We start from the raw sequence: 22117 nt of genomic DNA, 5'->3' as shown, positions 1-22117 counted from the left end.
AAGTGTGCATGCACACGAAAGCTCATACCTAGAACTAACTCAGTTGGTCTTTAAGGTGCTACTGGAAGGAATTTTTAAATGACACCTGACTTTTTCCATGCGAGATGTGGAGGTTGACTAGCCCCGTATCCCGAGAGACTACAATTCCCACAGTATCTAGCGTCTGTCCTCATCGGCTGAAGCCACCGTGGAGCTGTCAAAACACTGGCGGCGGTTCCGCCCTCTTAGCGAGAGACTACATTTCCCGGCAAGTCCTTCGACCCTCCCGGCGGCACTTCCCAACCTTGATTGGTTTCCGCGTGGAACTGACAAAGCCTCTGCCCAATGAAAAGTGCAGCGGCGATGAGGGGGTGGGCAAGAAACCTTGACCCGTCTCCGTCGACCAATAGAAACCGCGCAGGCGTGGGCCAATGTGCATGGCCGTTGCTGGCAGGTGAGGAAGCGGTGCTCTGAGGGGTGCAGCGGTGGCAGCGGCCCAGGCATGGCCAGCTCGTGCTCTTCTTCTCTCTTGACCTGATCCAAACTTGCTCTCCGGCCGGCGATGGCGAGCACTTCCCGGGACGTGGAAATCAGCGACGAGGCCGTGAGGGGCACCTGCGACGACGCCTCCCTCTGCAAGCGGTGAGCGAGCGAGGGAGGAGCCTCGGGAGCTATGCCCACTCCTTTCAGCGACCCTCCCACCTCATGGGAACGGGGCGGGGCCAAGGGGGAACCAGGTCGGATCAGGCCCATGACGTCACCCCTGGGGATGCTCTTCGCTATCTCCAGTTACAGATAGGTAGCCGTGTTGGTCTGCCATAGTCAAAACAAAAAATTCCTTCCAGTAGCACCTTAAAGACCAACTAAGTTAGTTCTAGGTATGAGCTTTCGTGTGCATGCACACTTCTTCAGATACATGCACACGAAAGCTCATACCTAGAACTAACTTAGTTGGTCTTTAAGGTGCTACTGGAAGGAATTTTTTGTTTTGACTAAGTTAGTTCTAGGTATGAGCTTTCGTGTGCATGTATCTGAAGAAGTGTGCATGCACACGAAAGCTCATACCTAGAACTAACTTAGTTGGTCTTTAAGGTGCTACTGGAAGGAATTTTTTGTTTTGACTAAGTTAGTTCTAGGTATGAGCTTTCGTGTGCATGTATCTGAAGAAGTGTGCATGCACACGAAGGCTCATACCTAGAACTAACTTAGTTGGTCTTTAAGGTGCTACTGGAAGAAATTTTTTGTCTTCGCTATCTCGTTGCAGAAGAAGAGCACCTCCCCGGGCTTATTGTATTGTTGTCATTACAGTGGTACCTCGGGTTACAGATGCTTCAGGTTACAGACGCTGCTAACCCAGAAATAGTGCTTCAGGTTAAGAACTTTGCTTCAGGAGTAGAACAGAAATCATGCAGCGGCAACGCAGTGGCAGCGGGAGGCCCCATTAGCTAAAGTGGTCTTCAGGTTAAGAACAGTTTCAGGTTAAGAACAGACCTCTGGAACGAATTAAGTTCTTAACCCGAGGTACCACTGTAGTAGGGGCTCTTCATCTGCCTAGGGGCGTTAAGCAAAATGAGAGGCATGTGTATGAGTGAAAAAAGAGATGGCTTGGTATGGAGAACCGTTGCCCTGTGGTAGAGCATCTGCTTTGCATGCAGAAGGTCCCAAGTTCAATCTCCAATGATGGCACCCAGTGCTGGATTTATGTACAGTGGTACCTCGGTTTAAGAACAGACCTGTTTACGAATGATTTGGTTTATGAACTCCGCAAAACCGGAAGTAGAGTCCCGGTTTGCGAACTTTACCTCAGTCTAAGAACGGAATCCGGACGGTGGAAGGGCGCCAGTGGTGGGAGGCCTCATTAGGGAAAGCTCGCCTTGGTTTAAGAATGGTTTTGGTTTAAGAACAGACTTCTGGAACAGATTAAGTTCATAAAATGAGGTACCACTGTATAAGCTAATCAAGCTATAGCTTAGGGCCGCACTCTCTTGGGGGCCCCAAAAAAATTAAAGGAAAGAAAATCTGGATGTACATTTCCAAAATATAAGATGAAAAACAAATAACATAAAACCTACATACAGCAACAGTGCTTTGTGTTGTGTAGGCTCCTATGATGTAAATAACAGGCCTCGCCTGCTAGCCAGTACCCTAAAATATCACTGGTTTGCTCATTTCTATATATAGGGTGCCTACATTCTCCATTGACTGGTTGCATGGCAACATGTGCAAATGGCTTTAGATACCTATTAGGTCTATCAATTACCATATAGCATATATTCAACACAAAAAAACAGCGACAATTTGTTGTTGACAAAGGACAGCTGGACATATAAAGGGCCCCATTACCTTCAGGAGCTTAGGGCCTCATCAAACCTAAATCCAGCCCTGACGGCATCTCCACACAGGGCTAGTAGAAACTCTGGTCTGCAACCCTGCAGAGTCGCTGCCAGTCAGTGTAGGTATTACTGATTCAGTAGGACCAATGGGTTGACTTGGTATATAAGCCATTGCCCTGCGTCTTCATACTGTGCATTCTTAAACGATAAGAACATAAGACGAGCCTGCTGGATCAGGCCAAAGGGGGCTCATCTAGTCCATCATCCTGTTCTGACAGTGGCCAACCAGATGCCACATTGGGAAGAGGTCCACAAGCAGGACTCAGGCCCAACTGCGCTCACCCCTCCTGTGGTTTTCAGCAACTGGTGTTCAAAAGCATTGCTTCAGTGGAGGCAGATCCTGGCTAGCAGTTGATACACTGTAACCACATCAGTGACATTTGTAAGCTGCTCTGGGAGGTTTTTTTTTTAAATGGCTAAAGAGAGGAATTAAAATGCTTTCAGTAAAGTAATAAGAACGTAAGAATCCCCTTCATAGATTGGATCAAAGTCCACACCCTCCAGAATTATATTTTTGACTGACCATGGATTCCAACCTTGTTAAGAAGGCCTTTCTCTTTCCCTTGGGCAGATATGCAGTAAACGTTGGCTACTGGAAGGATCCTTACCTTGATTATTTTGTGAGGCTGCCAAAAGAAAGGAAGGCACCTGAAATCAGCCGTGGTAAGTTTGTATGCAAGTATGAGTCCAAAGTGGGCTCCATGAGCCACATACATACATACTCTATTTGTCTACTGCCTTTCCACAATTCAAACCATACTCAAGACGGCTTACAACATGAAAACAAAATACATAACTAAAACATAACAAAAGTAGTCATAAACAATAAATAATACACAACCAAACTGAACAATTTTCGCATAAATCAAAACAAGATATGAAATAAAGATACAGAAAAGCAACAGTAACCCCCACCCCAAACAACACACCCTAAACAACACACCAGCCCCAGAGTCTGTTCAGCAGCCTCAACTTTTGTAGCTGTAGTCAGGGTCCTGCTCTTCGAGGCTAGGTGGAAAAGGCCTGTAAGGCAGGGAGCAGATCTGCCAGCACTCACTGCTAAGACTGTATGTTGGACAAACATGTCTGTTGGACCAGGGCAGGTGTTGTTATTTTCTCTTAAAGCTATGACAACATTTTGCAAGATGTACTCAGAATTGACAGATATACTCTGTCAGCTCTTGGCTAGCATTGTTTCATTCTTACAGTACTGTTTTTCTGTTAGGGTATTATGCTCGTGTCCAGGGAGTTGGCCGCTTACTTAAGGCATTCTTGCAGAAGACTGAATGCAACTGCCAAATTATCAACCTGGGGGCTGGCATGGACACTCTGTTCTGGAAATTAAAGGTGAGAAATTATGCATTGTTAATGTAAGTGCAAAGAAGGAATTTTATAGCTCCAGGGGAGCCTCTAGTGGTCACTTTAAAAAGTATTTTTGTTTCTGGGCTTTTATTACGGTAATCTATATCTAGTAAAGGGACGTGGGTGGTACTGTGGGTTAAACCACAGAGCCTAGGGTCGAATCCCTGCGAGGGGTGAGCTCCTGTTCCTCGGTCCCTGCTCCTGCCAACCTAGCAGTTCAAAAGCACGTCAAAGTGCAAGTAGATAAATAGGTACCGCTCCAGCAGGAAAGTAAACGGCGTTTCCATGTGCTGCTCTGGTTCGCCAGAAGCGGCTTAGTCATGCTGGCCACATGACCCGGAAGCTGTATGACCCTTGGCCAGTAAAGTGAGATGAGCACCGCAACTCCAGAGTCGGTCACGGCTGGACCTAATGCTCAGGGGTCCCTTTACCTTTACTTTATATCTAGTGAAACAACCCAGAGCAGTGTATTTCAGTCTGGTTCCTCGGTGTTATTAATGGGGGCATGGTCTGCTGAAAGATGGCCTATCCACTCATTGTTGCTCTTCTCCCCTGCATTTGTAGCTCCAGGTGAGTTTGGTTCCTGTGGGGGGAATCTCAAGGCTAACAGGCTGGGCTTGCACCATGCATGACAGAGAAGTCTAGCTCAGTTTCCCCCAACAAAATGGTGTCCTGATGCTTTTCCAGCAGAGTGGTTGGGGAAACCCAGCCAGATGGGCGGGGTAGAAATAAATTATTATGGTTATTATTATTATTTTATTTTATTTTGGATTGTAATCCCCATCTGATGGGAGCTGCAGTCCAAAATGTGGCCCTGCTTGCTGGGGGTGATGGATTTGTAGTCCAAAGTAGGCATTCTGGTTGGTGCAAATGAGAACTGTAGTCCAAAACATAGCTGTGGTGCTGGAGCTGATGGAAGTTGTAGTCTAAAACAACTGCAGAACACTGGGTTGGGCAATGCTGCTCTAGAACATACACAAAGCTTCCTCAGTGTGTCACTGGGGAAAGGGTTTCTAAAAAGTAGACAGCTTGAAAACTACTGACCTGGGACATAGCTGAGGTGCTGAATTGTGTGCCTCTTCATGAGCTGAACGTCTGGCTTCTCCCTCCCCACCCCCCAATCCCTTTCAGGATGAGAATTTGCTTCCAATAAAATATTTTGAAGTTGACTTCCCATCTATAGTCACAAGGAAAATCCACAACATCAAGTAAGTGCCTGGGTGTGTGCTCTTGACTGAGATGAACATGTTTTTCGGTTTTGAGAAGAAAAGTTGGGGCCAACTCTCACTAGTCATGACGCGTCAGTGCCCCCCTCCAGAAAATAACAACTATCGTTATCTTTTTAGGTTTTTTACGTACCCTTCTCCATGAGGTCCCAGGGTCGGTTACAATAATTTAAAATAACAGTATTAAAATCTGTTAAATTTAGTCAAGAGAATAGGCTAGGTCCTAAAACATGTATTTCTCGGCCTTCAAAGGCCAGGTTAAATTGTTACATGGTCTTGCCTATTGGGGGGTGGGGCAAGGATGAAAAAAAATGTATGTGACTGTGCAACTGTGAAGGGCTGAGATTACTTTGGCATGCAAATATAGTTCTGAAAAATATCAAGTCTTCCCCCCCCCCCCCCGAAGAGTATTAGTCCTACTCAGAGTAGACCCATTGAAGTTAATGGACATGTTTAGCTTAGGTTCATTCATTTTAGTGGGTCTATTACCCTGTGTGTTTGGTTGTAGGGTCTTGGGGCAAAGTTCCACCTCCTTCAGGGTGCAACATTCTGTATAAATACATGCACAAAGCTTGTAAGGTTTAGGTCAGATTCAGATTTTCTCTGTTTAAAAGGATTCCTGTCAGTTTCACTCTTGAAGGACTACTGTATCCTATCCAGGCATGTCCACTCAGAAGGAAATCTTCATTGATTTTACTTACTCCCCACTTATAGGATTGCAATCTTAATTATTCTTTGTAAGTTTCTTTTTTGTGGACCCAAACAAACGTGTTACAGTTTGCCAGTTGGTTGGGCAAGTTCACATGTTGCTGACTTGCAACTGTGTACTCACTTATTGATGATCTATGTTCCGTAGAATAATGGAATTGTAGGGTTGGAAGAGTCCCAAAGGGTCATCTAGTCCAAACCCCTGTAAGTATAGTTATTAGTATCAGCCAACTGTAGCTCTCTGCAGTGTGTATATTTAATCCTAATATTGTTGTGAGGTGCTTCAAAAGCCTGGTACAGGATTGTAAAGTTGAGTATAAATGCTAGAATGAATGAAAGTGAAATGGCTCCTGTACCAAATGTTAGGGTCTTAGCAGGTCTGCTGTGGGGGTCTATAGCTTGTGAAAGGACCCTTAGTCTTGCCTAGTAAAGAGGGGATCTTGCGTAGTCTTGAACATTGGCTGCACTGTGGGGAACAAGGCGCAGTAGTCCCAAGCCTTCGCTTTAAGCAAAGTATTCGAAACGAACTTGTGGAAAGGGCTTGCCGGATGTTGTGCAGTCTGAGAACTAACTGCACCTTGTCAGTTTCAGACACACACAGGTTCACACAGAATCATAGAATTGTTGAGTTCAAAGGGGCACCACCAAGGATCATCTAGTCCAATCCCCTGCAATGCAGAAAGCAGGGGCATGTATTTTTGCAATATGAGAAGGGAAATGTCTCAGTGTGTCCAGGAGCCAATCCCTGCTTGCCTACCCTTTCCTGGACAGCACCCCCTGAATGGACCTTGCTTCCCTTCTTCCCTCCAGTAGAGGAAGAGTTGTGACTCAATGGTTGAAGCATCTGCTTTGCACTCAGAAGGCTCCAAGTTCATTTCCTGCTATCTTCAGGGAGGGCTGGGAGAACCTTTTCTGACACCCTGGAGAACTGCTGCCAGTCAGTGTGGACAGTATTGAGCTAGATGGAACAATGCATCTTACTCCCCAGATGGTGTGAACACACAAGAGGCTAGGCTCTGCAGCAGTCAGGCCTAGTGATCTCTTTCCAGCAGGGGGCACACACGGCCTCCCTCTTTTTGCAACGACTCGCTGACTCCTTTTCCTTCTTTCCCTTTTTTTTGTCCTTCTCTCCCACAGATCAAAACCTCCCTTGTCAAAACCAATTATGGAAAGCCATTCAGGGGAGTCTCTTCTAATGGGTGAGTCATCTTAAAAATCCATCGGTAAAGCAAGGTGGCATTTCTAAAGCTGCTACCACCTCCTCACTCTATTCTGCTATGTGGGCACCTTCTCAACGTTTCACAAAATGCACTTGTATTGCATTTAACCTTTTCTTTGCCTAGTTTTCTTATCAACCCATATTTGCTGCTCCTTGAATCAGCCTGTGAAAGAACTGCTCTTTGCCCCTTGCTGAAAGGTACTGGCACACTCCTGACTAGGAATGTTAGGGTTCTGCTGGGACTTCCTGTCTCTCCTCTCCCCCCACATTCCTAACAGTTTAAGAACATAAGAAGAGCTCTGCTGGATCACGCCAGTGGCCCATCTAGTGCAGCATCCTAGTTCTACAGTGGCCTGACAAGAGGCCTGTGGGAAACCCGCAAGCAGGATTGGGGCACAAGAGTCTCTTTCCACCCTTCCTTTTCCCCCACCAGGAACAGGTATTCAGAAACATTACCGCTTCCAACTGTGGGAGCAGAGCAGAGCCATCATGGCTAATAGCCACTGACAGCCTTCTCCTCCATGAATTTGTCTAATCCTCTTTTAAATCCTCTTTTAAAGCCACTGCCTCCTGTGGCAGTGAGTTCCATAGTTTAACTATGTGCTGCATGAAGAAGTGATGTCTCTGGCATTCGTCCTGCGTCTTCCAACATTCAGTGCCAGTGTTATGAGAGAGGTAGAGAAACGTTTTTCCATGCGCTTTCTCCATGCCATACATAACTTTTAAAACTTACGCCATGTCGCCTCTTATTTGCCTTTTCTCTAAACTGAAAAGTCCCAAATACTGCAAGTCTTCTTCACAGCAGAGTTGCTCCATCCCCTTGACCATTTTGGTTTCACTTTTCTAACTCTACAATATTATTTCTGAGGTGAGGTGGCCAGAACTGTACTGTACCCAATATTCCAAATGCAGCCATGCCATGGATTTGTATAAGAGCATCACAAACCCTGGCAGTTTTATTTTCAGTTCCTTTCCTAATGATCCGTAGCATGGAATTTGCTTTATTTTTCACAGCTGCTGCACAGTGGGTTGACATTGATCTTATAATTCTCTGCTGCTTGCTTGCTTCTTTTGCTGCCTAGGAAAGGAAAGCCTTTCAGGAATGACAGCCGTTACCTTCCTCCGCCTCCGTTGATGGCAGGAGCCTTCCTCTGCATGCTTCGTTGGGTGTCGCCAAATAGATCTGTGCTGCCCTTGACAGCATTGTCCGTTAGTTGCTAAGGCTGCTTTATCTTGTTTTGGCTTCTCGGGCAAATGAGTCCAAGAGTTAACAGCTAAAAAAACTGGCCAATGGTGATGCATGGCAGGTGGGAGGTTTCAGACATTAGAGAGGCATAACTCTGAAAGAGCATCCCTCTAACAACAAACCTAGTTTCAGAATTGAACTGGTAGTTTTGGGGTACACTCTTATAGAAACGTAGAGTTGGAAGGGAGTTGTAATGCAGGAATCACAGCTATAAAATCCCTGACAGGTGGCCACCCAACCTCTGTTTAAAAACCTCCCAGGAAGGAGAGTCCACCACATTCCCAGGTAGTCTGTTCCGCTGTCAAACAGCTTTTCCCATTGGAAAGTTCTTCCTAATGTTTTGTCTTAATCTCCTTTCTTGTAATTTGAATCTGTTGGTTTGGGTCCTACCCTCTGGAGCAGCAGAAAACAAGCTTGCTCCATCTTTCATGTGCTAGCCCTTCAGTTATTTGAAGATGGCTATCATATCACCATCTTATGATTTTGTCCTGTGCTCATACTTCCCCCCCTCCCCAGTTTTGCCTTGCTGGGGTTATCGCCACCACTGGAGACTAGGGGACTTGGAAACTGCCACATTTCTCCAATATTTTATAGTATTTGCAATCAATATCCTTTCATTGTTAGTAATGAAGCAGGAAATTTTCTGCGGGAAAATATAAACTGGGAAATGTTCTCCACCCGCCCTCCCCAAATGCCCAGGCTTGATAGCCAACTTCCCTCTCCTTTCCTGCCCTGATGAGGAACATACCATTTCATCTTACAGAAACCCTAAATGGTCTTTCCTAGCCTTGGTAGTTTGGAGGAAAGCTCATATAGAATCTTATAGTAGTAGACTAGGAAGGGATCCCTAAGGGTATTTTAGTCCAACCCCGTGCAATGCAGAAATCACAGTGAAAAAATCCCTGACAGATGGCAATCCAACTTCTGTTTAAAAACCTCCAATCACCTCGACTGTGTTGCCTCTCTAGCCACGGGTGCTCTGCTCTCTCCTGCTTCAGCTGACGAAATCTCCTCTGACACCTTTCCTGCCCTGCCGCATCTTTCTGCTCCGTGAGCCCCAAATGGTTTGGTTGCTTCCTGGTTCCAGGGCAGTCGTCTTGCTTCATAAAGCACAGCACCAGTCTAGAGTATGGACTCTCGGGGAGCAGGCTTTCCTCTCACAAGGAAGGTTGTTGTTTTTTACTCTGAAAGCAAGCTTTTCAGCAGTTTGACAACATCTTCATATCTAACTGAAGGAAAGAATGAAGATGTGAATTTTCTCCTTGCTTTGCTGGAAATTCCTCGAGGGGAGCTGCTTCTCCTTGAGCAGGGATGAAGAACCCATGTCTCTCCAGACATCATTTGACTCCAAATCCCATCATGCCTAGCTTTTGGCCATACTGGCTAGGACTAATGGGAGTTGGAGTCCAGCAACATCTGGAGAGCACTGATGCCTGGTTCTCTTTGGAAGGCGGTTTTCTGCTGATGGGCTTTTGGTAGCTGTGGATAACCTGGCAGGGGATTTTAAATTTATTTTTAAACTTAGATTATTGTATTCGTGTGTGCTTTTAAATGTTTAACCGGGTAGATTGCAAATGGTTGAGAAGTGTCTGTCAGTTGTAGAACAGGTGTGGGGAGCCTCTGGATCTCCAAATGTTGATGAACTGCAACTCCCATCATCCCTAGCCATTGACCATGCTTGCTGGGTCTGGTAGGAGTTGTGGTTTAGCCACATTTGGAGGGCACCATGTTGGAGAAGGCTGGTGTAAGGCAAGAATGGGAGAATTCCAAGTACATCCAGGTTCCTAAGAACTCGAAATTTGCCAGCCTTGGTATCCTTGGAAAATACTACTCATGCCTGTGGATGAGATTTGTTTTTTCCCAATCTCTTTTAAAATCCCATCACCAGATAATATTTTTCAGCAGTCAATGACGTTTGCTTTTGTGAACGCAATTTAGTGCCATGTCACGGCCATAAAATCCCTCAAATCTTTAAAAGTGCTACAGCTTTGATGTGTTGGGTTTGGAGAAATGAGAGCATTTAAGCCAGCCTTTTAAATACTAGTCACAAATTTTAGCTGGCTTGTATTATTAACATCACCATCTATTTTATCTCCCACTTACTTGCCGTTCCAACACGTATAAATACACAAAATTTAAAAACCATCCTGTCAGAACATTAAACATTGACAGTTAAAATGTGCAGTAAAAAAAGCCCATTAAAACAGCACAACAATTAAAACAGTTCCCTAATGTAGGCATTTGTGGCCTCGGAGGGAGAGAAAGCAGCAACATCTGCAAAGTTCCTCTCGCTGGTCAGCTAACTGTGATTTTCATTTTTTGCTTGCCTTGGGCAAGTAGTGATAAATGAAAGGGCTTTAACTGCTGCTTCCTCTACAGATGCTCATAGCCTGGACTCCAGCCGCTACGCCATTGTTGGTGCAGATCTCCGAGAGCTGCCCAAACTAGAGGAAAAGCTGAAGAAATGCAACATGGATCCACAGTAAGACTGGAGTGCAAAGGCTTCTGGGAATGTTCTGGGTAATGTGCTGCCTAGGAGGTAGCAATTCACAGTATTCAAAACTTCCATTGTTCTAGGCGCATTTTGCGACAGGGAATTTCATTAGAGCAAGCAGTTTCTGAGCTCTGGGTGCAGTACTGCACCTAAGATTTCAGATTAAAACTGCAGAGTGGAAGGAAAGGAGGACCTTTTTCTGTCTCCCCGCTTACAGCTACTCTCTGAAGACTGGATAAGAGACTCTCTTAAGAATATTAGGGGGGTGGGGCAGGGGAAGGACTAGACCATGTGAAAAATGAACACAATATTTTACCTGCAGTTCATTCATTTCTGCAGTTCATTCACCTTTGTATTCTTGTTATAAGAAAACAGTGTGCTTAGATATTCCGTTGTTGGGCCCACACCCTAGGTTTAAGGTGCCATTTAGTGCCCAGCTTTCATATCTCAGTTTCTAACACTGGTGATTCGGCCTGGTTTTTAAAAGCTGTGGATGTTGTTCAGATACACAGAGTGTAAGAAAATTTTTTCAGTGCAGCAGCCTTTGCCAACCTTGCCTCCAATGTTCTGGACTACAGTGGTGCCTCGCAAGACGAAATTAATCCGTTCCGTGAGGCTCTTCGTATAGCGGTTTTTTCGTCTTGCGAAGCAAGCCCATTGACAGCTTAGCGGATTAGCGCTATTAGCGGTTTAGCGGCTTTTAGTGGATCAGCTGATAAGCGGCTTATCAGCGGATTAGCTGATAAGCGGCTTAGGGCTTAGGAAAAGGGGGGGAAAAGGGGAAAATCCCCGCAGGAACTCGCAAGACATTTTCGTCTTGCGAAGCAAGCCCATAGGGAAATTCGTTTTGCGAAGCGCCTCCAAAACGGAAAACCCTTTCGTCTAGCGGGTTTTCCGTCTTGCGAGGCGTTCGTCTTGCGGGGCACCACTGTACAGCTCTCAGCAGCCCCAGCCAGCACAGGTGTGCTGCTGGGAATCGTGGTCCAAAACATCTGGAGGGCACCAGGTTGTCAAAGGCTGCAATGCAGCATTGAGTTTTACTACAGCAGTGTCAAGCAGGACATGTTTGTGGTTCTTGCTCCTTCAGTTTTGAGACTTAAATGAGCCTGGCTGTCCTGATCCAGGTGATTTACGTTTTCCAGGCTACTGATTGTGTCTGCTGGAATGTGTGCAGTTACATTGCCCTGGGGTCAGGTTGCTCTGACTGCGTTTCTTGGGTCCGATGACTATTTGCTCAGTTGCCATCCTAGCAAGGCATGCATATATCTGCAGAGGCTATTTTCCAGCCTCTGATTTCTGTTTTAGATACTGCTATAAGTTGCCCTCCCATAAGGCTGAGAGGTGAATCAAATCCTCTCTTCTCCACCCCCTCTCCTTTCTGCTAGGGGGATGTGCCCTCAACTAAAAAATGCCCCTTCATGGTTTGGGCTTCTCTGTGGACCTCAGGAGGTGAACAGAGATAGGATTTCCAGATCATTGTGGTGTGCAGACTACAGACCGAGCAGAAATGTGTCTGTAGGCAACGTAAGCAGTGTGGAGCTACAATTCACGCAGGGTAAGGCTACCCTGTGCTCTGCCTCCACAGCAGGAGGCAGCAATGCTTCTGAATACCAGTTGCTGGAAACCGCAGGAGGGGAGAGTTGCTCTTGAGCTCAGGGCTTGCATGAGGGTTTCGCTTTGGGGCATCAGGTTGGCCACTGTGAGAACAGAATGCTGGATTATCTGGACCCCCTTTGGCCTGATCCGGCAGAACCCTTACATTCTTTCTGCTTTCCCACACCTTTCCTCCCTCTCTTTTCTCCCCCACCTGCCCACCCAGCCTCCATATAGAATTCCTTTGGCTCCTAGCAGTTGGTTTTGCCTGTTGCTGTCAGTATCTGAAAGCAGCCCTGCAAGCAAAGAGATTACTCATTGGTTTGAGTCATGCTGATGGAGTGGTGGGTGGGCAGTTTCTGGCTTGCTGGGCTAATGGAGAGAGGAGAGGGAGCTGAGCTGACCCCTTCCTCCTACTGCTGCTACACCACGTTCTTAACAGCTGATCAGAAGGCAGAGACCCCTTTCTGCCGATTTGCTTTATTTCTATGTGAAAGGAACTTGCAGAGAAGGTTATCAGCACCACGCTCTAACCAACTGAGCTATCCACTTGGATTGGTTCACCTGGCTCAGTATTGTCTGCACTGACTGGCAGTGGCTCTCCAGGGTTTCAGGCAGGGAGTCATTCCTAATGTTTACCTGAAGATGTCATTGGGGATTGAACCAGAGGCCTTCTGTCTGCAAAACAGATGCTTTAACAGCTGAGTTAAGGCTCTTCAGCGGAGCCAAGCTGAAAACACATCACTCTTTCCCCCCTTCCCCTGAATCACACAGCTTGCTGGACACTTTTAGAGTGAACAGCTTTTCACCTCCTTGTTGCCGGAGCCCTGGATAGCTTGGTGTAGATTAGCCTTCCCCTCCAACCTGGTGCCCTCTGGAAATTTTGGATTACAACCCCCATCAGCCCCAGGTGGGGCTGGGAAAGACCCCTTCTGGAATTGAGCCTATGACTTGCCGATTAGAAGGTCGGCGGTTCGAATCCCCATGACGGGGTGAGCTCCCGTTGTTCGGTCCCTGCTCCTGCCAGCCTAGCAGTTCGAACCCACATCAAAGTGCAAGTAGATAAATAGGTACCACTCCGGTGGGAAGGTAAACGGCGTTTCTGTGCATTGCTCTGGTTCACCATAAGCGAGTTAGTCATTCTGGCCACATAACCCGGAAGCTGTACGCCGGCTCCCTCGGCCAATAAAGTGAGATGAGCGCCGCAAACCCAGAGTCAGCCACGACTGGACCTAATGGTCAGGGGTCCCTTTACCTTTACCAAGCAGTGGTGTGGCTTGGTAAAAGGCAGCTTTCTGTGTTGTCCTTCTCTGATGCTCTTGAAATTCTGGGATACCAGAGGAGAAAACACACACAGAGAGCATTGCAATTCCTGCATTGCAAGCAATTGGATTGGGTCCTATCCAGCTCTACAGTTCTATGATTATAAAAGGTAAAGGTAAAGGTACCCCTGCCCGTACGGGCCAGTCTTGACAGACTCTAGGGTTGTGCGCTCATCTCACTCTAGAGGCCGGGAGCCAGCGCTGTCCGCAGACACTTCCGGGTCACGTGGCCAGCGTGACGAAGCTGCTCTGGCGAGCCAGCGCAGCACACGGAAACGCCGTTTACCTTCCCGCTAGTAAGCGGTCCCTATTTATCTACTTGCACCTGGGGGTGCTTTCGAACTGCTAGGTTGGCAGGCGCTGGGACCGAGCAACGGGAGCGCACCCCGCCGCGGGGATTCAAACCGCCGACCATGCAAGTCCTAGGCGCTGAGGTTTTACCCACAGCGCCACCCACGTCCCGCATCTATGATTATATGTATATATAATTCACCATGTATTTATACTGATCTTGTTCTTTTCCCCTCCCTCTTTCTTCCCCCTCCCCAACTTAAAAGTTTGCCAACTCTCCTGTTAGCAGAATGTGTCCTGATCTATATGACCCAAGACCATTCTGCGAACCTCCTCAAGTGGGTGGCTGGCATGTTCCAGACTGCCATGTTTATCAACTACGAGCAGGTAAGCCCAAGCAGTGGTAGTCTTCCTATTCTCCTCACTATGGCAAGGGCCTCAAGTACTAATCCCTCATTTGAAACACGGAAAGTGGGAATGGTGGGAGAGAGGGAGGGGGAGAGAGAGAGAGAGAGAGGATGCTCTGTGCTTTTGACCATGAGTGGTATCCAATGGTAGTCACACTCAAAGTAGACCTACTGAAAACAATGAACCTCAAAGGCCGTCTCAACCCCTGCCTGCACAACGGATCCCTGCATTCTGCACATCCCATCCTGCCTGGAGGTGTCCACTGAACACAGTGTCAGAATCTAGCTTTTAGCTTGGTGGCTCCTGCCCCTTGGAACTTGAGCAAGACAGGCTTTTTCTTGATTGTGTTTTAGGCGCCTGCCAAAGGCATTCCTCTTCCTGCAAGCTTCTAAATGGAGATCTTTATCCCAGCTGGTATCATTATTGGATTTGAATTGGTTTTATGTACATGCTCATGTTGATGTTAAACTGTATATGTGTGTGTGTATAATGTATTTTTCCTATAGTTTTTTATATGTATACAATTGCTTTGACAGTTTTTATATATGAAGCTGTTTTGGTATGTTTTGATTCCACTGTAAATCGCTTTGGGGTGCGTTATGAGCTGCAATTTATAAATGAAATACTGTAATTTAATTCAGTGGGACTACTCAAAGTAGGCCTAACATTGGTTACCATCCCAGAAGCATAGGCATTCCAGCAAAGGTTTGGGTTAAGGATTTACCTCTGGGAGACTGCAGAGTTTCTGAAGGTCAGTGCCCCAGAACAATTGGAGACCAATTCCGTTTCTGCCCAGTTATTTGTTTTGTGTCCCCACCCACCCACTCACTCACTCACTCATCCCCAACACTCCAGCGGAGTCCCTTTTAAGTGCAGGGCTGTATATGTATATGTATATGTATATGTATATGTATATGTATATATATGTATATGTATATGTATATGTATATGTATATGTATATGTATATGTATATGTATATGTAATGTGTATGCTGAGCAAAACAGCTGCTGAGTCAGAGGTGGCCAAACTCAAGGAACCCGCATTGTGAGCAATCTTATGTAACTTTATGGAACGTTAATCATGTTGTGCTTTCTGTGGCTTTGGCAGCTTGAATGGAGCAGGGGGGTGGGGGAAGTAGCTGAGCTGCAAGCCAAGTCCACATGAAAAGAAGAAACTGCTGGTTGCTGAGTGAGGGCGGAAATGCAGATGAGAGGTTTGATACGCCAGCTTTGGCTGTGAATTCAGACGGAGGTGGCAGTTGAAGGAAAGGTTTCTACTGATCCGCTGGAGCTGGCTGCTTTCCCGTCAGATCCTAATCCCATCAGCATTCAGAGAAGGGAGCATTCCAGGGTTAAGATGCTCATGAAGCAGCCATTCGTGTAGGGTTTTCACCCTGTTGCCATGGGTGCTTTACTTTATTTTTTAAAACCATTCTGTAACTTCTATGCACCTGTCAGGCACAACTGGTGATAGTAAAAAGTCTTTCGGCTTTTGCCAGCCAGATGTTTCAGACTACAACTCTCACCAGCACTGGCTTGGAGCTATTGGGAGTTGTAGTGGAAAACAGCTGGAAGGCAGCAGGTTTGGGGGACGGCTGGTCTAAATGGAGTTGTGGGCCCCACCTGTATTCATCATCATGTTTGGGGCAGGAAAAACATAAACATCTCCATATGTCCCCTCCATCTTGCTTGTGGATTAGATCACAACTTTTCGTTGCCTGGATTTAGTGAGGCTGTTTTGGTGCACCAAAATGCGTATTTTATGGAGAAAGATACATGCAAAATGTAAATGTTCAGATGGATGCATTCAAAGGCGCATATTTTACACAAAGAGTGCATACAAAATGCCTGCTGATGTAATACAGACTTCTTGTGCACTTTTTCGAAAAATCTGCACCAAGTGGGATGTAAAGTACTTCTGATTGAGTGCAACAGGACTGAAATGGGTCAAAATTCCCTGGGCCCTTTCCCTGTTCTGCATACGATACCAACCTCCACACTTCCGCAGTGGGTTTGCAATGGGGGATTCTTTCTTTCTTTCTTTCTTTCTTTCTTTCTTTCTTTCTTCTTTTATGTACTGCTTTTCAGGTGGACCTCACAAAGTGGTTTACCTAAAGTTATTACAACAATAGGCATTGAGCTTTTTTTTTAAAAAAAGTTACAAAAGAATGGAAAAGACAACTTGCTTGTTTAGAAAAACGCTTTCCTTTTCTTCTCCTCCCCCCTCAGAATAAGGCAGTCCTTCAGATGCAGGTGGCATTTGGGGGAGGGCAGGAGGGAGTGGGCACCATGGGAACTGGAGGGCAAGAGCTGCACAAATCATGGTGGTAAGAAAAATGTTGTGTGTGGATCTAAGGATTTGAGACTTCTGGGCTGGAGTTCTTCCTGCAATAAAGGAGGGCATGTGAGTGAGTCCCTGGGCACACCTGCTCCCTGAATAAGAGGTGTGTGTGTGGGGGGTCCTGGTTCTTAGGCAGGAGCACCTTCTCCCCCAGCTCCCTTTCAGCCAGTCTTCTGTACCCTCCCCAGGTGAATATGTCTGATCGATTTGGGCAGATCATGGTTGAGAACTTGCAGAGCCGGAAGTGCAGCCTGGTTGGTGTGGATGACTGCAGATCTCTGGATTCCCAGGTCAGATGTTCTGAGTGGGTGAGGTGGCCTTTTTTGAACAATTTATAATGCTTACCTCTGCGTTTCGCTGTGCTGTTTGAGATCACTCCCTCCCCCCGCCACCCCAATGGTCCTTTTTAAGTCTATTGGATAGTGCCTGTGCCTATGCTGGGGGAGAAGGGAATATATCCCTGCGCCTTAGTTTCAAAGATGCATCATATATTTTAAGTTCCTGCCGAATTGTATTAAAAGGGTGGGTGCACCTGGGGCCCAGAGGTTTGCATCCTCCCTGCTTCTCCTTCTTCTATCTCGCCTGATGGAGAACCTGCCCTTCTGCTTATACTTCTCATTGGGTTTCCTTCACAGAAGGAACGTTTCCTGCAAAACGGCTGGGAAACAGCAAATGCCATCGATATGATGAAAGCCTACAATTGCTTGCCGAAAGATGATGTCAGAAGGTAAGCTCCTCGCTCGTGCACCAATGGGAGTTGTAGTACTTGACTGCTCTTTTTTTTTTTACTTATAAATTTATTGAATATATTTTGGCTTCACCATTTAAGGCAAGCCTCAGCAAGGCGCCTTACAGTAAAAATGGTGAAAGGAAAATTGACAACATAAGAAAAACTGTTTTAGGTAGGAAATAACAACAACAACTTCAACAACAACAACAGAAAAGAAGGTTTGTGGAGTACGAAAGTGTCTGGCTCACCGCTGCCTCATGAGCTTCAGGATTTGAATCCAGCTCTTGTAGGGCCCAACCCAGCACTCTTGCTGCTGTCTTCTGCTCCAAGCTGGGTTGGAAGGTAGGGGTCTCTCTGTGTGTTTGTGTCTACTGCTATCCTTCCTATCTTCTTCCTTCCAGGATAGAAGCACTTGAGTTTCTGGATGAGAAGGAACTGCTCGAACAGCTCATGCAACATTACTGTCTGTGCTGGGCTACCAAGGACTCCAGTAGCCTGGGTGAGGATATGCTTTGGCGGGGTTCTCCTTGAGGGTTTGGAAGGGCTGGCACGGGTTCTCGTGAGAGGTCTTGGACACGTCTGTGGACCTGCTTGCCTCCAGCTGTACAAGGAGAGTAATTCACCCCCCTGCTTCCAATTTCACCGGGAACTTGATTCCATATGTGGTGCTCCTGTTCCCATAGGAATGCCAAGGTGTATGTTGGGGGAGGGAATGCAGACATCCTTGGTTCAAACTGTCATTCCGTGGAATGATCCTGCAACACTTACGTTAAGCAATATATTGTTTAAGGGTGACCCATCCCACAGGATGCTTAATTTCTGTGCATTCATTTTCAATAAGCTCTGCCCATGTAGTAGAAGGGCAGTTGGACAACAGCTAGACCCCACGAGGGGTCCTCCGAATGGCCATGCCTCTCTTCCACCCTTGGCAACCACAGCATTTTGCTCCACCTCTGCAGTGAGGAAGTTCCCACCCCAGGTGGGAACAGGCAGTGCTGTTCCAGGCTCAGCGAGCACCTAATAAAAGGGGTGTGTGGCTGGGATTCTGCTGTTGCATCATTGGGCTCTGCCTGAACAGGGGAAGCAGGCTTGGGAAAACATTCTTTCTCTCCATTCCTCCCTCCCTCCCGCCACCCTGGTGAGATCAATTAACGCTAAGCACTTCCTGCATCTAACTTACCAATTTGCAAACACTCCAGATTTTTTGAGGGTTTGTGTGTGTTCCAATTTAAATTGCAGACCCTGGACAGGCAGGTGTGTGCAGACCTGGCCTCCCCCCTCCTCTCCTCTTGGTGTCTCCTGGTTGAGTGACTCATCCTATGAATGGACTTGACATGTCAAGGCGAAGGTCTTGGGTCAGTCCTCCATCAGCAGTCTGTGTGTCAGGAGGGTGCGCAGAAAGGGCACTGTTTCCCCTCTGGTTGGGTCCAGAGGAGAAACGGTAAGTCCTAATGGGACTGGCTTCAGAGAAGTGGAGTGCACACATCAGCCAATTTCCCAGCAGGGCTGTTTGCCATTATCTCTCTGGAGCCACCCTCCTGATTAGCAAATCCTTGGAGCTGCCTCTGTGCCCCTTTGGATTTCAGCTGGAGCTGCATACAGGAGATGGGGGCGGGAGGAGAAGAGGAAATCTGGAAGTGGGCCTCAAAGCAATATTTTTCCTACCCCTGTGCTACCCCAATCTGAGACAGCTAGATTGGGCAGCCTTTGCAAACCAGTTTCATTGTGAGAAGTGTCCATCTTTACTGTAGGTGGGGGAATTGCTCTGGTCAGCTCACCTACCCCCAAGGCAGTATCAGAGACCCTTGCATGTGGGTCCTTCCTGTGCTGTTCCAATAGGAAGCCAGATTCTCATGTAACAGTAATCTATGACTCGTCATTATATATGAACCCTGCCCAGTAGCACGACTGTGGTTTGTTTGCTGCCGACAACCCATGATGATGAACCTTGGTTTGTTTTAACTGTGGCTTGGCATTGCATGGGAGCCCAGCACCCTTTCTTTAACCATGGTATGTTTAACCCCTCACCCAACTCAGATGTTCCCCAAGCGACAAAGGCAAGAGCAGCTGGAAAATGAAACAAATAATGGTTTCTTTGATCGCCTGTGGGGCAGCTCATGGTTTGTTGAGCAAGCCATGGTAATGCCTCTACACAGGTGCAGAATTACATTCTGGACCTCAGAAGATCTCTTATACTCTGATTATTCATTACTAGCATTGGGCTCTTTCAGGGTCTCCTCACCCTAGTTTTTCCCTTCTCTTTCACTGGATTCCTAGGTGTGCTGGGATCAAAGGTAGAGAACAGGTTGGCAAGAGCATGAAGGATCCTACCTCGCCTTTTAAACTCTTTGTCCAGTGGACACTGTGTCCCAGCAGTCTGGCTGTGAGGGAAATGCATTCCTTAAGGGTTGTGGGTGGGAATTGCCCTCACCAGACTTGAGAGCCCACATGGGGAGGGAGCCCAACACACCTCTGTTTGCTCAAGCAGGGGGGCGGTGGCAGCAGGGCAGACCTTGTAATAATTCTTTTAAGAGGGAGCCATGTTTTGCTTGGGTGTCCATCCTGCTACATTTGCCCTGTAACCTGCAGATCCAGCTATGATTCCGACTGATGACATTTTAAAGAGGGAAATAAAAAAGAGAGGTGAAAGTGCTCGGCTGCTTCTCTTCTGGAGGCTCTGGAATCAGCACCTTAGCGAATACTACTTTATGCAAAATGAATGTCAAATCGCCACTCTACCTTTTTTCCTAGAGACATTTGAGTCCTCTTCAGTCATCTGTTATTCCGTGTCCAAATGTATACCAGAGTTCAGTGCAGGATGTCCTGTTTCCCACTACACTGTAAGGCAGGAATGCAGCCCTCTAGATACTCTTGGACACTAGCTCCCAGCAGCCAGGGGTGGACCAGGCTGATGGGAGCTGTGGTCCAACAACCTCTGGAGGACTCCAGGCTCTCCATCCCTGCCATAAGGTCTTACCTGTTTGTGCATCCAATTTAAACTGAACTGGATTTCACTCTCTGCCTGTCTTCTTCCCAAAATAGGCCTTGCGGAGATTGCTCTATAGTGCATTTGCTCCAGTGGAGCTCGAGGCGAATCTGCTGCCCCCTCCTGGTGGGGCTCTGCATGCATCAGTGCCAGCCTGCCCGCCAGCCCTCCATCGCTGGTGTCCTGGAGAACTTGAGCAGTGGAGAATTTTGCAGGGACAGTCCCTCTCACTGCCGGCCCCGAGTCATCTTGCCATGTTTCAAATAAATCCCCAGTTTTGCAAGCAACTGAATAACAAGACTCTCTTCCCTTCTCTGCCTGCTCCTGGGACCTGTTCTTTGGAATTACTACAGAGAGGAGCATTTCGTGTTTTTCAGATGTGTTAGATGGTGGAAGTCTGGTGGTCCAAACGTGCTCATCCTCTCTGTTGCCCTGGACTGGGGAAGGTTGGTTGAGCCACTTTTGGGAGGGAGTGGAACATATTGGTGGGAAATATATGTTTATATTTTCTCCATTGATCTTGAAGGCTCCCCTCCTGTCATGTGTGCCTCTCTTTATTTTGTGGGGTGTTGCTCCTAGTCTGTCCTCAGCCCCTGCTTCAGTATGGTGTCTGTTCCCTCTGTGTGAACTTCATCAGTGGGGCTGGCCCACCCATGTGGCAGGATCCACAGGGGCAGCAGACCCGGCCTCAGAGGAATGCTTCGCCCCCTGTGGTGCCCTCCTTGGAGACTAGCTCTGCCTCCTCCTTGGCACACCCCCCCCGTGCCACCTCTAGAGTGGCCCCTTGGCTAATAGTATGCACTGCTGGTCTCCTCCCACCCTTGTTCCCAATGTAGATCTTCCCTCCCCACCTTGTTCCTGATGTATATCGTCACTCATCCCTTCTTCCCTGATGGATGGTATGCCAGTTTGAGGTTTGCCTCAGGTGCCAAAATGTCTTGGGCTGGCCCTGCTCCTCAGCTGTGTCAAGGGCAGGCTGGCTGTGTTGAAATGTTCTCTTAACTCTCCTGTAGCAAGGGTTAATAAACTGGTTTTTTGTAACATTGTGTACCGCCTTGTTTCTGCTTATCTCTTAAAAAGGGGTTGTTGTTTTTACTGCTAACATAATTAAAAGAAACAAGAAACATCGGCTACTGTTAGCAATAAAGAATAATTCATCAATCCTACTTCAAGCATATACAGTTAATATAAGTGGTCAGTGTGCTGAAAAATACATCCAAACACAAAGGCTGAATGAATATAAGGTGCTAGTGTTGCTCCTTGGGAAGGCTGTGAAATAAACAAAACAAAACAAACACCAGGGCAACTTTGAAATCTGGTTAAAACCAGTGCAGTTTTGAAACCATTGGCTAAAATCTGCGTAGTTTTGAAAGGTTTAGTCCACCATCTTGATTCAAAATGGTGTCTGATTGTATCCAAACATTGATGGACAGCTGCTCTTTGATCTCAGGGACCATCATGCAAAACTGCTTAAGAGAGGTCCAAATGCACGGCAAACAAAATATATAGGAATTATCTGAGAGGTTCCCCCCGTCTCCCAACCCTTGCAGCTTCCAAGCGTGTAGGAGTCCCAAGCGCCCTATGTTCCTATGGAAAAGGCCCATCCACTATTCATTCCTATTGGGGAAAGGTGGAAGTGCTGGGATATGAAGCCAGCCATGTGCTATAAGTTTTCAGAGTGTGTGTAAATATTGTAAAAGAAGCTAGTCCTCATGAATAGTACACGACCACTTCAGCAGTGTCGGAATCCCTGCTTACTGTCAAAAAGTCACTAGTCAAATTGGCTTGGGGTCTGAACCGCAAACGTGACATTTGTCAC

At 46.9% G+C, this 22117-nt stretch overlaps 1 protein-coding gene across 2 annotated transcripts; it reads left to right on the top strand.

The window, feature by feature from the left end:
* The first annotated feature begins 96 nt into the window (after positions 1–96).
* LCMT1 (leucine carboxyl methyltransferase 1) lies at positions 97–21339 on the top strand. 2 transcript variants are annotated; one of them, XM_081840664.1, is made up of 11 exons: positions 97–621; positions 2944–3035; positions 3598–3719; positions 4866–4942; positions 6806–6867; positions 10513–10615; positions 14100–14220; positions 16771–16872; positions 17218–17309; positions 17714–17811; positions 19902–20348. In XM_081840664.1, exons 1-11 carry the CDS (start codon positions 542–544, stop codon positions 20192–20194), a joined length of 1242 nt encoding a protein of 413 aa, XP_081696790.1. In that variant the 5' UTR covers positions 97–541; the 3' UTR covers positions 20195–20348. The 2 variants fall into 2 exon arrangements, with proteins under 2 accessions (XP_081696790.1, XP_081696789.1); XM_081840663.1 differs by lacking the exon at positions 19902–20348 and adding an exon at positions 20355–21339 and having other exon boundaries at positions 391–621.
* Positions 21340–22117: the final 778 nt, after the last annotated feature.

The sequence above is a fragment of the Podarcis erhardii genome, assembly GCF_964252035.2.
Source record: "Podarcis erhardii genome assembly, chromosome: 14".
Classification (NCBI taxonomy): Eukaryota; Metazoa; Chordata; class Lepidosauria; order Squamata; family Lacertidae; genus Podarcis; species Podarcis erhardii.
This window is presented reverse-complemented; position numbering and strand designations above follow the sequence as displayed.